Source organism: Quercus robur, chromosome 6 (genome assembly GCF_932294415.1).
Source record: "Quercus robur chromosome 6, dhQueRobu3.1, whole genome shotgun sequence".
Classification (NCBI taxonomy): domain Eukaryota; kingdom Viridiplantae; phylum Streptophyta; class Magnoliopsida; order Fagales; family Fagaceae; genus Quercus; species Quercus robur.
The window spans coordinates 13,462,175-13,478,526 of record NC_065539.1 but is presented as its reverse complement, the minus strand read 5'-3'; the positions used below and the strand labels follow the sequence as shown (position 1 = coordinate 13,478,526).

The 16,352-nt window shown below is 32.9% G+C and overlaps 1 protein-coding gene across 1 annotated transcript; it reads right to left on the bottom strand.

Annotated features, from left to right (window-relative positions):
• Positions 1 to 794: 794 nt before the first annotated feature.
• LOC126732852 (metal transporter Nramp3-like) lies at positions 795 to 5,887 on the bottom strand. Its single transcript, XM_050435895.1, has 4 exons — positions 5,048 to 5,887; positions 4,155 to 4,291; positions 3,137 to 3,789; positions 795 to 1,374 (listed from the first exon to the last, which is right to left on the bottom strand). Exons 1-4 carry the CDS (start codon positions 5,593 to 5,595, stop codon positions 1,150 to 1,152), a joined length of 1,563 nt encoding a protein of 520 aa, XP_050291852.1. The 5' UTR covers positions 5,596 to 5,887; the 3' UTR covers positions 795 to 1,149.
• Between the last annotated feature and the right edge of the window lie 10,465 nt (positions 5,888 to 16,352).

The window sequence follows — 16,352 nt, the reverse complement described above, 5'->3', positions numbered from 1 at the left end:
GGATCCCTCCTTATGGACTCTTAATGGGTTTGGACCTCTCCCCATTTTTTCTTTATTGGAAGCCCAAATGCTTTATTTTTTTTCCTAGGTTTCAATTCTTTGCATTGTTTTGGACCTTGGTACAACATTGTGATTTTTTGGACCTCAACAAAAAGTATAGAAAATCAACTCGATCAAGAGGGAAGCCTAGTTTAAGAAAACAATTTACATCTAATTCCACTTAGACTCTGACGAATCTTTTTCAAAATTTCACTTAAAAATATGATTGATGAAAAGACAAGAAAAAAATCACTTGGGATCATTTGGCAAAGAGCAATTAATGCAACAATGGAGAAGAGTAATTAAATATAAGTCAAAAGAGCTAAAAAATTTAGAAGACCACCAAAAATAACACTAACAGAAATAGTAAAAATTGACTTGATATTTACATAAATAACACCAAAAATAACACTATCATAAAGAGTATGATTTTGAATGTGATAGAATAATATAAAATGATACAAGTAATTGATTTGACCTTATTTAGTTTCTTGAAGATCCATAACAGATTCCAAAGTTTTGACCTTGATATTTACATTCAACTACAGAGCTAATAAAATTAGTGTAAAGGGTGGCTACCAAAGATTGGCTTGTGTGCTTGTACATGGGCACGGGCAATTAGGTGATCATGCATTTCATTATTTAGATATTGTCGATTATTCTGAACAGACTATACGGATTGGCCTGAAATGCCAGTAAACAGAGGTTAAATAGAGATCTTCTTTTCCCTATCAAAAAAAAAAAAAAAAAAAAAAAAATAGAGATCTTCCAGGAGCTTCATTATTCAACTCTTAACAAAAGTAAAGGGCACATTGCTGTGGGAGATTAGACTTTAAGCACTAATGGCTTGCATTTCTCTTCCCTCTATAAAACCAACGATAATAAACGAGTTCTATTATACAAAAACAACAACCCCGAGCTGCTTAATACAGCACAGAGAAACGATATTAAGCTACTGATTTCAAATTTGTACACAAGTGATCTATGATTACCAATTGAAGGTCAATCTAAATCAGAAATTTCAGTGCAAATGCACTCTGACAGCACTTTCCCAATCTGGCATTTTCTAATTTCAAACATCTTGCAATTGAAACCAACAATGGGCATTGATTACTCAATTTCTGTGTCTGCTACGATCTTGGGTTGTCCTAAGTTGCACCAACTTCTAAAGGAAACACCCCGGGAAACAAGGTAAATTATAAATGCAATATATGCAGCTGTAAATGCACACACAACTGTGCCAAACAACGCACTATTCACTTCAGAGGAGAAGAAGTCCAGCAACAGATACCCGTTAATCGATATCACCAGTGCTGCCACCAGCCATGAAGTTGTCTACAATAAACGATAAAATAAAAAATAAAAAAATAAAAAAGGTGAACTCTTGAACCACTATTAAAGAATTTTGATCACTGTGCAAAGAAAAAAAATACTGTGAGCAGCATACAAAGCAAGTCATGAGAAAATAACGAATGGATATATCATATAAGTGATCTTGATCTATAATTTATAAGGAACTTAAAACTGATAGCTTAAAATCAGATGGCAAAATAAAAATCAGGCAAATTTACAAAAGAAACAAGAGCTGATCTTGTACGACCTACAAGAAACAAAGTGAATTAAGAAGCAAAAGGTGTGAGTTTCTAGGGCGGAAGAAGATCAAGCAACCCATTTTACCTATAATTTATAACTTCAATTTCAAGTTGGCTATAACAGACAAGTGAGTGAAATTCCATAATTCTTGTCTATCCTTATCCCTCAGGGGAAGGTATAAAAATCAGAGAAGCTGACTAATAGCTTTCAATTCCAACTTCAAGGGGAAGGTGGGTATAAGGGAATATATGATAGGTCATTAAGTTAAAGGGGGCACTGTGCCCACTTTTCAAACTGATAGCACTAGCACTTCCTGTCAAACTGATTTTTACCATCCCCACTTAAAAAGCAAAATACTTCCAACAAATAGTGGACCAAAACACAAACTTTCATTTCACTAGATTATTGGAGAAATTAGAAAAACACAATCCAGCAAAGTTACTAATACAAACATAATCAATGCACTGCCTATGTATGCTAGAGACTGCAACACCAAGACAATCATCCATACAAGCACGTATGTGACACATCAAGTTGCTTAGTAATATAACCAGGAAGTTGAAAGACGATAAACTGAGCACCAACTGTGCAGGTTATGGTTATGGGAAAATGGGCACAAAAATAAAAATAGGCTAAGAAGATTTGGATTAATTGTATTTATCCACCCTAAACAATAAGGGGCATTTGCAATATCAACCCTAAACTATAAATTTTTGTAATCAATGTACTTTTTTGAGTTAATTTACAATCCATCCCACCATCCAAAATTAGGGTCAAAGAAGTAGGCTGGTTGAGTGGTAAGGTGCCATAAAATGGCAAAATCAACAGATTAGTTCATATTTATTTGCGATGTCCACCCCAATTGGCCCACTAGTTTGTTAATTTTAAGAGTATGTTTGGATGGTGGGGTGAACATTGCAAATTTTTTTTCAAATTGGGATGTTCATTGCAAAAAATTGTAGTTTAGACATTGTACATGAGTAACAAGACTACATAGTTTAGGGTGGATAGCTACAATTAACCAACAATAATTTTAGGGTGGATAGCTACAATTAACCACCAATAATTTTTATATGAACAATAATTTACAATTGAACTAGGTCTGTTTCATGTGCCTTAATAGAAACATTAATCCCTTTAATCTTCTAATCATAAATAAAACTCAAGACAACTTTTCAAAAAGCATGAAATATCAGAGAAGACAGCTAGTCACATCCATGACAATATCCTATGACATTAACCTTTCGCTTTCTGAATAATAAAACCATACCAAGAGTGGAGAACTTTGTACTAAATTGTTATCTGTCAGAAGCAGCGTACAAGATATAAAGATTATGGGATTTCTAAAAGATCTCTTGAAAGTAATTACTCAAGGATTAGCCAAACAATGATTTATTTATTTTAAAAAAATTATCTAATCAGGCATCAAACATTTCCTTCCCAAAAAATAAAATGGCATGATTTTTATGGTGAACATGCAGAATAGAAAGGATTAACAACATACCTTAAGAACTGGGCCAATTCTAAAAGTGCCCATGATCTGTTCCTTTGACACCAAACAAAGCAGGGGAATAAGTGCAAAGGGAATCTGGACTGATTGAAGCACATTAAGCCATTCATTTAGAACATCTAGCATGTCCTCAGAGCTATCAAAGACAAGAGCAACTATCATAGTTGGGATGATTGCAAAGCTTCGCGTGATCAATGCCCTCAGCCATTTTTTCAACCTCAAGTTTAGGAAACCTCCCATGATAAACTGCCCTGCATAAGTACCCGTAATAGTGCTACTTTGGCCGGCTGCTAATAACCCAATACCCCAGATATATAAAATCGGGAAAACTCCACCCCCATACTTTTCTTGAAGATACTGCCCTGCATTTAGAAGGCCAATGCTATTGGCTACTTCTGTACCATAAAACCCTTTGGCAAACACAGTTGTAACGAACAGATTTATAATGAATGACAGAACAAGGGCTATAGTACACTCAATGGAGTAGTACTTGAGAGCTTCTTGAACTCGGCCTTTCTTCCTATGGTCAATCTCCCTAGATTGTACAAGAGCTGAGTGCAAGAATACATTATGAGGCATAATTACGCAACCCACAACACCAACAGCCTGCCTTATTGTTTTGGAACTCAATTTTGGAATCAAAATACCTACAAAGATGAATCGATTTGACTGTGCATTAGTGCAAGGGAGCATAATAAATAAATAAATAAATAATCTTATAAATATAGGACAAATTACAACAACAAAGCCTCGGTCTCAAATTTTTGGGGTCAGTTATGAATCCTTAACAAGATTAGTTAGAGATAACCACATATATTTTTTTCCTCCATTCTATTCTATTCAAAATCATAGAGTTTGTTACTTCCTTAATTGACATGCCCTATTTAACTATTTCTACTAATGTTATTTTTGGTCATCATCTACCTTTTTCCGTTCCCTCAACTTGAATCATTTCACTCTTTCTTACCGGTGCTAGAAAATGATTCTAACCAAATGGAAAGCATTTTATTACCAAGAAGAAGTTCTGTGCCACTTGGCTTTGTTTCACCAAACATCCAAGCAAATGCAACTGCCATTGTCCCAATGAGAACAGCAAAGACTGCTTCCAATTTCCTCACACCATAGTTCTCAAGAAATAGAAAGATAAAACTGTGAAAAGGCAAAAAAGAAACATTATTGTTAAACCCATGAACAATGTATTTTTGTCAAAAAAAAAGAAAAGAAAAAGAAATATGCTTCATTCAGCAGCTCATAAAATGCAAAGAAAGAAAAAGTTATTCCAAACTAACTTTTTATTTTGCAAATAACTAAAGAATTCTCTTTTTCACTTGACACTCAACAGAACCTAATAAAGTTATCCAGCATGATAGAGATAGTCTTTATATATATTACACCAATCAGATTTTTTGGCAACCAACCAGATTTTAATATTTTAATTACGTAAAATAATATTAGAAATACCGGATTTGAATGACGCCACCCTATAATCATATGTTTTGAGAATCGACTAGATCAAATGAAAAACTTATCTACTACGATCTCAAAAAGCCTAAAGATAAATTTCTTTTAAATTTCTTTATCACTTATAGTTTGGCATTAAAGAATTCTATTTCTAACCGACACAAATGCAAAGAAATTTTTGACATGAAAAAACACTCAACTTCAATTTTTTTTTTTTCTCCAAATAAGTAAATTCAAAATTCAAATAAAATTGTTTTTGCAAGCAGAAGAAATAAATCTCCAGAGCTAAATAGTAAAACGTCTACAAAGTCATAAACTTTAGCTATCAGAAAAAGAAGTGAAAGATCATAATCCACAAATAGCAAAATCAAAACCCAAAAGTAGTCTAATTTGTGTAAAAACCAAAAGCAACAAAACCCCATTATTAAAAGAAAAAGTAATCACCAATCCAAAGCGGTAATGATGACCCCTGACCAGAGAGGCAAAACCCCATTACTCAAAATCTTAATAGCAATTGCACTCCCAATAACTTCCTGAATATCAGCCCCAATCAGAGCAAACTCAGCCATAACCCAAAGCAACAACCTCGCCCAACTCGGATACTCATCTCTACACAGCTCAGCCAAGTGGCGCCCAGTGGCCACACCAAGCCGAGCCGCGAGCAACTGAACCAGCAATCCCATGGCGGTGGCCCACAAAAGCAGCCAAAGCAACGAGTACCCAGCAATCGCACCAGCCTGGAGATCCCCCTCCAGATTCCCAGGGTCCAAAAAAGCTATGCTCATCAAGAACCCAGGACCCGTGAACAGCCAAAGCTTCTTCCAAGAAAACGGCGGAGCCCGACCCGAGTCCGAGTCCGACCCTTCTGATTCACCATCGATCCCAATAATCAGGACTTTCTCGTCGGACTCGTAGGCTGTCTCTTCTGGCTCCTCGACAGACTCCGCTGTTAACAGTGGTTGTTGCTGTTGCTCGGTCTCCTGTGGCGGCATGGTGATTGGGTTCACGTGGTGTCACACAGAGATAAGAGTGTGTGTCTCTGTTTCTGAGAGTTGAAAATGTTTTTTTGGGTTACAGTGTTTTATGTTTCTGGGAGTGGTGGTTTTTTTTTTTTTTTTTTTGAGAAAGTTGGGAGTGGTGGTTGATTGTGCTTTGCTTGCTTCTGGTTTTATCGTCCCAAAAACTTTATCGTTACGGGAAAGACTACAGAGAGAACTCTCTCACTCGTATGGATAACTGCCGGTCCCTCTGTTTTTACTTTTTCTGGGGCTTTAGTTTTCTCTCTTTTGGGGATTGAGATAAATGGATTTTTACTATTTTACATTACATTTTAGGCCATGGCACGTGGAGGAGAATGAGGAGGATTGATTGGGCCGTTTCAACTACGCGCAAGGGTGTTCTTGTCATTTATGATTTAACTATACCCTTTGTTTGTGTTTCAGGACAACCTTTGTACAATGATGGAAACCGACCAGGAAGTTAATTGGGGCCGAATCTTTGTCAATGAAGTTTAAACTACATCTTTCCTTTCATTCTTTTGTATTTTAACTTTATTTTTCATAAGGAAAACACTAGAATTATTCTCACTTTCCCTTACTATAATACAAAAAATATTCTCAATTTTATTATAGATGACTTACCAATTAGATATCAAATAACTATCATAAATGTCATATTAGGGTGATTACTAGACAAAGGTTTGGCTTATTTCTACTATTTTTTTTTACCTGGATATGTAATTAGTTTTTCTATAAACTAAAATGACGTGATAGTGAATTTTAATATCCATATTTTATATATATTTTTTGAGAAAAAAGACAATGTATATTATTATGGTAGGCTTTATTTTTGGAGATAGGGTAGGTTAGTTAAATCAACCTACAATACATGAATTATATCTAGTGGTACATCTTCCGTATAGATTGATAATGAAGGGGAAATAATTACTCTTCTCGCGAGAGAATGAGCCACCTTACTACAATACCAACGAACGTGTTTTAAATTGAAAAATGAAAAAAGCGAGGCAAGGAAGTGGATATCAAATACAATATGTGCCAAAGGATCTATTATCACTCTTCAAGACCTTAATTAAAATTTCAGAGTCACCTTCCAATTCAATGTTATCAAGACCCAACTCTAGTGCAAGTTCAATGGCCCATCTAGCCGCCAATGTTTCTACCTTTTATAACGGTGAGGGGCAGAGGTATCAACTGTGATAGAGAGGACATGACAAGTCCCTCGTTGTTGCGTATCACTACTCTTAGACTAGCACTGCCTTCATCAGTAAATGTGGCTCTGTCGAAATTCACTTTGTAGCATGAAGACGTAGGTGGTGTCCAGAAAACTACTAGTCTTCGGTTCGGGTGCACTGGTGTACTCATGTGAGCTATGACACGCTCTAGCTATCTTGCCTTTGCTACCTGCAGCAACTAACCAAGGGGCACATATGGTTTTTCCAATCGGAGGTTATTCCAATGGTTCCAAATCAGACACGGACCCAGAACTTTGAGTTAGGAAGACGGTTTTACTGTTGGCTATGTGCAGTGATTTGAACCTCTGATTCTACTACTTTTGTAGGTAAGAACAAAATTATTTAGGCTAGACTACTTCTTAATTTCCTTATTATGACTAATAAGTTGTGACAAATATATCATAAATAAACAGTTGTGGACAAACAACAGCATAGTTAAATCTTATCCAAAAAAAAAAAAAAAAAGGCATAGTTAAAAAATCTTGTTTCTAAAAACAAGAACAAGATCAAGCAATTTAAACATTTAATATGTGTGTGAAAGGAATCTAGAATGTATAAAGGTTATTGCACTAAAAGAAGGTACACACACCATGCGCATTATCTTCTTTTTTGTATTTTATATACCTATTTTTTGTTTTGTTTCTTTTGTTTTGATTTGATTTTTTTTATTCTCAAAAAAAAGAAAAAAAGAAAGAAAAAAAAAAAAGTAGCCCATCCAAATCTTTTTGTTAATCCTTTACTGTATTTTAAAATCTCTAAAATATAATACCTTTTGAAAAGATAATGGACAAAATATTCATAACTATTAAAAGCTAGTATCATTTATTTAATTTAAAAACTCAAAAATTTTCGTTAACTTTATTTGAGTTAAATAAAAGAATACGGTTTTATAAACTCATATCTTCTTTTATATTAGACTTATAGATAACCTAGGGGGTGGGGAGAATAAGTGAATAACCCTTGAAACTTGAGACTTTGAAAGCATGCAAGCTGGGGCAAACTTAAAATTCAACTTATTTACAGGTTTTAAAATCTTATTTCTACTAGACAGATATTTATATTTATATTCAATTAATTTTTTAAGCAAAATAAACAATTAAAAATATGTTATTCCAAAAGAATATTTCCTTAAACAAGACAAAAGAAAATTTGTTGTTTTATGATATCAGAGAACGTATTAGTCAACGTGAAATTTGAAATGAATGATAGATGGACACTGGCGGCTCTACTTGTATGTGAGGGTCATTTGTCAAAAAAAAAAAAATTATACATGCAAAAGAATTTTTATATAAATAATTATTTTAAACTAATATGTTCCATGACCAACCTCATTTGAAAAAATTGTATATATATACTTTAAACAAAATATTATTTACTAAATTAACCTATTTTGATCATCGAAATAAAAACTTTGAACACTATTACTTGAGATTCATAAGAATTTGAGTTCAATAAATATAAAAGTAATATTACATTATAGCATTTTCACAATAATTTTATAATAAATCTTATGTGGTAAGCTATTACTCTAATTTGAATTCAATATTGACATGTCTTATCCATCAATAACAGACTAACAACTTATTACATAAGATTTGTTATGAAATTATTGTGGTCCCTTTATTATTCTCATATCAACATTTTCAATTTGCACTTTATTTTTTATTAGTCTTTTTTTTCTTTTTATTCTCTTTGTTAGTATAAAAAAATTATAATATTTTATGTATTTGTATGTTTTTTTTGTGACGTTGATATATTTAAATTATTTTTTTATTAAATTTTATATAATTTAAATTTTTTAGTGATTATCTTAAAAAAAATTTCAGAGCCGCCACTATAGATGGACAACGTAAGGTATGTTCAATCATCCATCCCAAAATTTCAAACGAAAATTTTGTCCTAATTCAGGCAAAAATGTTGAATTCAATAAATTTTGTCCGTATCAAGTTATTAATTACAGGGCTGCTGAGGCAGGCACCCATAATTGTTGGCTTGCCCATTACGAGACTACAGTAAAAGTAACTATCAATCCCTAGGTGATGAACCCCACGTTAAATCTATATATGTGTGGAGTGACAGAGAGTTATTAGTGTCCACATCAGTATCTACGAAAAGGAAACGCCAAGTGGTGTGTCATTTATTACAAGTTTGAAGGCGCTTTTCAACGGTGATCCGAAGTAGGATGATTAGATGGGAAATTTCGTATCAGATGAGATGAGGCCAAGCGTGTGGGCGCAGCGAGAGAGACGAGGTTTTGTCGTGGATGCCTCGTGGTTGCACGGGTTTTTGCGTGTTGCTCCCTTTTAAGACAAAATTAACTCCCATAAATTCTCCTCTGATTTTTTTTTTACCAGCCTGATCCATGTACGCGTCTTTTTGCACGTGTTTTGCACGGTATACCGACGCATAGAATATAGTGTTGTCATCGAGTCTATAAATGAATAAATAAAACAGTTGTGTTGGATTTTCATTCGTTTTGATAATAACCCGTACTTTGCTGATGATGTGACCGTCTATTCCTTTTGACACTATTTTAGGCATTTTATTAACAGTTATTTTATAGCAGATGATGATAAGTTTATTGGTCTTATGAATAATGATATTCAATACATACATCATCTTGGATTTTTTTTCTTATAGCATTTAGAATTTGTTGAAACTTGAGAAATGCAAATAAGGGGAATAAAAAGTAAAAAAGTATATGTTGAGATACTTTAATTCAAATTTGTATTATTAATTTTTTTTTTAAAGATATTTATTGTTGAAGTATAAAAAGTTATGTATTATCAATTTCTTAAAAGTTACCATGGTTTTTTAGTGGAGTTGTGGTGTGTCTTTGTGTTATAACATATTTCTCTTTCCCTTGTGTATGTATTTGTTTATCAAAAAAAAAAAAAAAAATTCTCAATTTGCGACTTACAATTTAGTTTTTTTATTTTTTATTTTTTTTATAACAGAAATAAAGGGTAAAACTTATATATAGTATCTTAAGTATAATACATTAGGTTCCTCAATTAAATTTAAACATTTGGATGTATTGACAAATAAAACAAAAACAATTTTTTGTTTTCGAAGAAAAATTAAATTCAATCCATCAAGATGTTTTGAATTTAATTGAGGAACTTAATGTACTACACCTAATTAAATTATTGTACCTAAGTTTTACTTATATATATATATATATATATATATTGTAGGGGGGCGGTTTTGGGGCTCAGGCCCAACAGGTGGGTGATTCTGGCCCAAAAGTCCCTCAACAATGAATTTGTAGAGAGTAGGTTACAGAACTAGGTCCTTGACAGAGGAAACGTAGTTATGACCAAGCCATGCAACCAGTTGGACGTAAGGATTATTCCTTTAAACTTTTTGGAGTAACGATCCTTGGGGCTGTTTCTTCTACTTCAATCTCCTTCCTCTTTCTTTATCTTTTCCTCCCTCCTTCTTCCGATCCCCTTTCCATGGGGGTCTCCTTCTCTTATATAGCATCATTTCTAAGATCATGACCCTACACTTGTCAACCATCTGACCTTCCACTCGAGTGCCTGTCCCATAGGTCATCATTTCTCTTTTCTGTGAGTTGCACTGGCCAAGATGATTCTGCCTTCCTGTCCCTTCCACATTAATGCGGCTGGAAAAGTAGTTCCTTGGCATTTAATGCGGCAGTTGTGGTTGCCCCCCTTCCTGAACGCCACGCACCATTCCTTCGTATTGGGTGACCTTTCGCCAGGTAGGGGGTGTTAATTTGACACTCACTTGGCGAGTCCGAGGAGGTACTCCTCCTCGGACGCCCCTAAACAGGCCCGGCCCATCATGGTTAGGACGGGATATCCTGCGCCCATGCCTTTTCTTCTTATCGTGGTTGGGCTTGGTACATGAACTACGGCCCAACATCAGCTGACAGATTTTACCCCCCACATATATATATATATATATATACTAATTAGTAACCCGTGCAATGCATGAGAAAGTTTAACATAAAGTGATTGAGTAATGCTACAGTCATAAACTATTTTACAATATTTTTACAAAATGTTAATGTGACCAACTTCTTATTGGTTTTCACCAAGGTCCACCATTAATATGATTTTTTCATTTATCAATAACCATTCACCACATCAGCAATTTGTAGCATTACTCTATGATATTTTCTTACTTAAACAAAAATATTTAAGTCAATTAATAAGTCTTTACATCTTTGCAAAAAATAAAAAAGCAAGTCTTGACATGTTTAAAATCATATACAAGTCAATTTAATAAAAGCATAATTAAATCACGTAGGTATACTTTTCTCAAAAAAAAAAAATCACGTAGGTATACATTAAATATATTTTAATTTAATAAACTATGTATGACATAAGAGTAATTAGAGGGAACAAAAAAAAAAGTATTATTCAACTATATAAATTCATTATATGTTTTTAGTAAAAATCTAGGGGGCCATTATTTAAATTTATGTCCAAAATTGTTTTTTTTTTTTACCAAAAATACAAGAGAGAGGGAGGATTTTTAAAAAGTTAAGGGGAATCATGGCCCCCCTCCCTCCACCCCTATGTATGTTACCATATATTTTAGCATTAAGCACTTATTATGATTATGTTTGTATAATAAATTATATATTCTACTATTTGAAAAAAAATAATATGCCAAGATTATCATAGAGGGTTTAAATATGGAATAGAATATAAATTTAATTAAAAATATATATTAAATTAATAACGTGTAAATTTTTGAAACTTTAAATACTTATGTGGCACATATTATGAGATAACTAAAATCCAAGCTGCTTCAATTTTATATAGCTAGATTATAGATGTCCGAAATGTCATCGACTTTAGTAGCTAGAAAATTAAAAATATTAAAATAACCATTGGTATAAAGAAAAAAAAAAATTATACTACCTTATGGGTTATTAATGGTTGCAGATGCATGGGTTCTAGTTAACTCAACTAGTAAAGTTTTTTATGGTTGTATAAGAGATCTGGGGTTCAATCCCCGCCTACACCAAAAACTGATTGGTGTCTTGGTCTGATGATAAAGAGCAATCATCAGGAGCGGACGCTATAAGTTGAAACTCTCTAAAAAAAAAAAAAATGGTTGCAGATGCTAATTCTTTACGCTTTAATAATGTTTTCTTATTTGCCTTATGATTTGTATTTTGATGATATGTATTCTGATAATGAGAGATCATGGGAAAATGAAAGAGTATTGGAATTTTATAATAGTCTTTTTAACGTGGTTATAAGATTCCAAATCATTGGGTTATAGTTTTTCAGTTTAATTATGCCCCGAATGCCGGCTTTGTGTGTTAAGATAGTCCCCTAATGAGTTAAATGTGTCAATTTAATTCTTTTAACTTTTTGATATTGTGTTAAAATAATCTATATTTTTAAGTGTTATATAGAAAAAATTGACATAACTAATGAGAATATTAAAATATTTTTTTGCCAACTACGATGCCATGTGAAATTCCATACGCCTTAAATTTAAGGGAAAAAAAAGAGCCTATGTTACTTTGGTCTTTGTCTAATGTTATGTCAATGCGTGACCAATAATTGCATACCACGCGTCCAACCTTTTTAAAAAAAAAAAAATTCTGGTCCAAGTCAAATGGAATAATGCTAAAAATAATTAACTCATTAGCATTTTGTTAGGCCATGCGTGATATAAATTAACGTGAACACTGATGAAAGGACATAAAAAAAAATATTTACAAAAATTTAAGGACAAAGAAACATATATTTTAAAGTTAGAGACAAAAACCAAACTCAGTAAAGTTTAGAAACGAAAACAATATTTCATTCTAAATTTTATAAAATAATTGAATTTTAACCCTGTAATTTAATTATGCCCCATTTTTATTTATTTATTTATTTTGAGAAACAATGATGCCGCATTCCTAAACGCCTTAAAAAGAAAGAGTTGAGGATGAAGATTACATGAATTTGCATTTCACGCTCTTGAATATCTGCTGAGTCCCGGCATTGATGCGGTGGACTTTAACGTGTGGTGGAGATTCCTTGCAAACAGTGAGATGTTGAAAAGTGAAAACGAGTGGCTGATGGCTTTTCTGAGCAACAGAGTCGGTCTGTTTGTTTATTACTTTATACTTTTCTTTTTCTGCAGTATTACCCATGATGAGGATCGCAACAAAAATAGTTTTTGTGCTTCAGTGCTTTTGTACATTCCCAAAGTCGAATATGTGCACAGATTTACTCCCATCGATGTGGATTGAAATAACATGTGCATTTTTATCTATTACAATATTCTAAAGAACAAAATTTCAATACAAAAATTGTTTGTTTCTATTTCTTTTTTAAATCAAACAGGCTCATTCTCAAAAAAAAAAAAAAAAAAAAAAAAAAAAAAAATCAAACAGGCTGTAATAGTCGTTTGTCTTCTGGTTGTGTTGTTTTAATTTAAAGTTGGAATTGCTATAGTTCAGCTGAAAAATCTCCAATATTTTAATTTCTTTTACTGAAATTTCATTTTGCTAAAATAAAATTGTTTCATCTTAATTTATCTTAATAAAAAGGATAACATTTTATGCTTATGTCATTTTGCCAAAAAAAAAAAAAATAGTGTCATTTTGTCTTAATTTATCGAAATTTAAAGTTCCGCATGCATGCTTAAAAGAATTATAAATTTTTTTAACAATAACAACAACAATTTATTTATTTTTTGTTTGTAAGAAAGAATAGATTGAGCATAATCCTTCATGGTCTTGATCCTGAGAAAACTTTCTTGTTTGATCACTCTTAATTATGTTTTCTTACATTAAAATCTTTGTAATCCTACAATTGACACGTCTTGATAATTCTAATTGAGATATTTAAGGTTTAAATAATTTATTCTCCAATTACCAAATTATAAATTAGTCTAATTGGTTCCTACATGGTAGAAACAGTACTCCTTGGGATAATAGTGAGCACTCCGATACTTAAGTCAGTTCCATTCTTAGCAGTGGAGAGAGTGAGAGAGAATTATGATGTAAAAGACACTAGATAAATATTATTTTAAATGATTATAAAATGACTTATTTATAGCTATCACTTTGGGTCTCCAAATCTATCGGGTTGGCTTGAGTGAGATCCACCACAATTTCAATTAAATGTTTGGTATCTAAAGAGCATTAAAGATTTTTTTCAACAAAAATAGATCGAAGAAAAGATCTCTTAACTTTCTCACTGGATGATCTTAAATTATTAACTCAATACATACAGAAACAGTTTTACAACAGATAAACATGGTGGAACCAAAAACTAATGGATTTCCTATTTATGGGGAAACTTTATTCTAAATAATAATTCAAACTTTAAAAATACATTCTGAAAAAAGTATATAAGGAAGGATTTTGCTGCATACTGCATAATGGGTTATGTGGCAGTAAAAAGAAAGCAACATGTGTCCAAGAGCCTACCTAATCATGTGCATTATATATAACCCTTGAACACATGTTGCTTTTTTTTTTGTTGCCACATAACCCATTATGCAGCAATTGTTGCATACCAAAACCTTTCTCTATATTCATGTGACTTACCCTTGTTGTCTGCAGGGGCGGCTAGGACCACCCTGACCTGAATTTTTTTTTTTAATTATATATATAATAATTTAAAATTTTATATTTGTCTACCTTTCAAAAAAAAATTTGGGAACACCTTCAGTTTTTTTTTATGCCAATAAAATTAAATTTTACTCTATAATTTGTTTTACATTCAGTGGATGAATGATTACTTGGTTGTGTAAATTGAAAGAGATGTAGCTTGTAGCATTGATAATGAGACTATCATGTACCAATTTCAAAATATGAAAACTCGTAGAATGCAATTATAAACTTTATGTATTTGCGTGTTTTTTTTTTTATATTGTTGTTGTTGTCAATATATGAATTTCTCTTTTTATTAGATGGTATAATTTATGTTTCTTAAGGAACACCATGAGAAAATTTCTTAGAGCTGCCACTGGTTGTCCTTGTCCGTAATACTCCCCAATAACTTAGATCGAAAGGGTCAAGCTATGCTTGTCAAGGACCTAATTAGATTCGCAAATTAAAACGTGTTGTGCAATAAGCGAGCCAATAGAGACTTTTTTTTTTTTCCTCAAAATAAAGTGGTAATAAATCTTGATGTCTAGTGTGATCATGAAACATTGGATTGATGGTGAGGTTTGATATGTTGAGATGTTATCATTGAAGAAAGTAGGTGATTGAATTAAGAAACACATTTGATGATGCCGTAAATATCACCAGTGAGCTACATAATCCTTGCACGCTCATAATGATATCTGCACAGAAAAGAGTGAAGACCTAACAGAGAGCACCGGTGTGGTGCCGGCCGAATACCCTCCGAAGGTCAAGTTGGAACTATTTTCACAACTCTAGAGTGCTAGAGAATGGTCAATTATGCGTAGCTTGATTTGTGAGGATATTGGAGCTTTTATAGTAGTAGAAGGTTGGCATCTCTTCTTTGGTGTGGAAGTCTTTTCCTTATAATAGGAGTCCTCTTGAATAGTCCCAAACATGATAGACAAGACATTTCCTTGTAGAGAAAATCTTCATTTACGCGTGTATCTTGTGGAATCCTCTTCATGCTAGAATTCCATTTACCTAGGGATTCTATGGTGATTAAGTGTGTGTCGCAAGTATTTTGTTCCTGTTGTATCTACCCATAACGGGTCTTTGCACAAGTTGGGCTTGCCTTCTATCGGCCCACAGACATGGATCCGTCAGGCTCATTTAAAGAAAGTCCGTTAGGCTATATTTTTACCATCTAGCATGCCAATCATTAAAATTTCTTAGAGCCGCCACTGGTTGTCCTTGCCTGTAATACTCCCTAATAACTTAAATTGAAAGGATCAAGCTGTGCTTGTCAAGGACCTAATTAGATTCGCAAATTAAAACGTGTTGTGCAATAAGCGAGCCAATAGAGACTTTTTTTTTTTCCTCAAAATAAAGTGGTAATAAATCTTGATGTCTAGTGTGATCATGAAACATTGGATTGATGGTGAGGTATGATATGTTGAGATGTTATCATTGAAGAAAGTAGGTGATTGAATTGAGAAACACATTAATGTCATGGAGAATAAAAGAGAGCCATGTAAGTTTTACAATTGTTGATCGATGTAGTCAGGAGCGTGATACTACTTGGCCGGTCTCGACACTAGATCAGGCGACTATGTCAAAGTTCTAGCATGCCAATCATTAAAACATACACAAGATATTCAATCCCTCATAGCTTGAGTGAACTGTGAACAACCAATAAAAACAACTTAGAAAAAGAAAAACCACAAAAACATAAAATTCGATTACAAGATTAATTACACAAATTAATCTTACACATATATAGGTGCATCATCCAATTAAATCAATTTGGTCTTTTATAGCATACGAAGTTAGAGACAAAACTAGAATTTCAATTGAGAGGTGCCAAAGTATGAACTTTTTATTTATTTATTTTTTAAAAACGAAAATTCAAACTAACATCCATTTATTAACAAAATAAA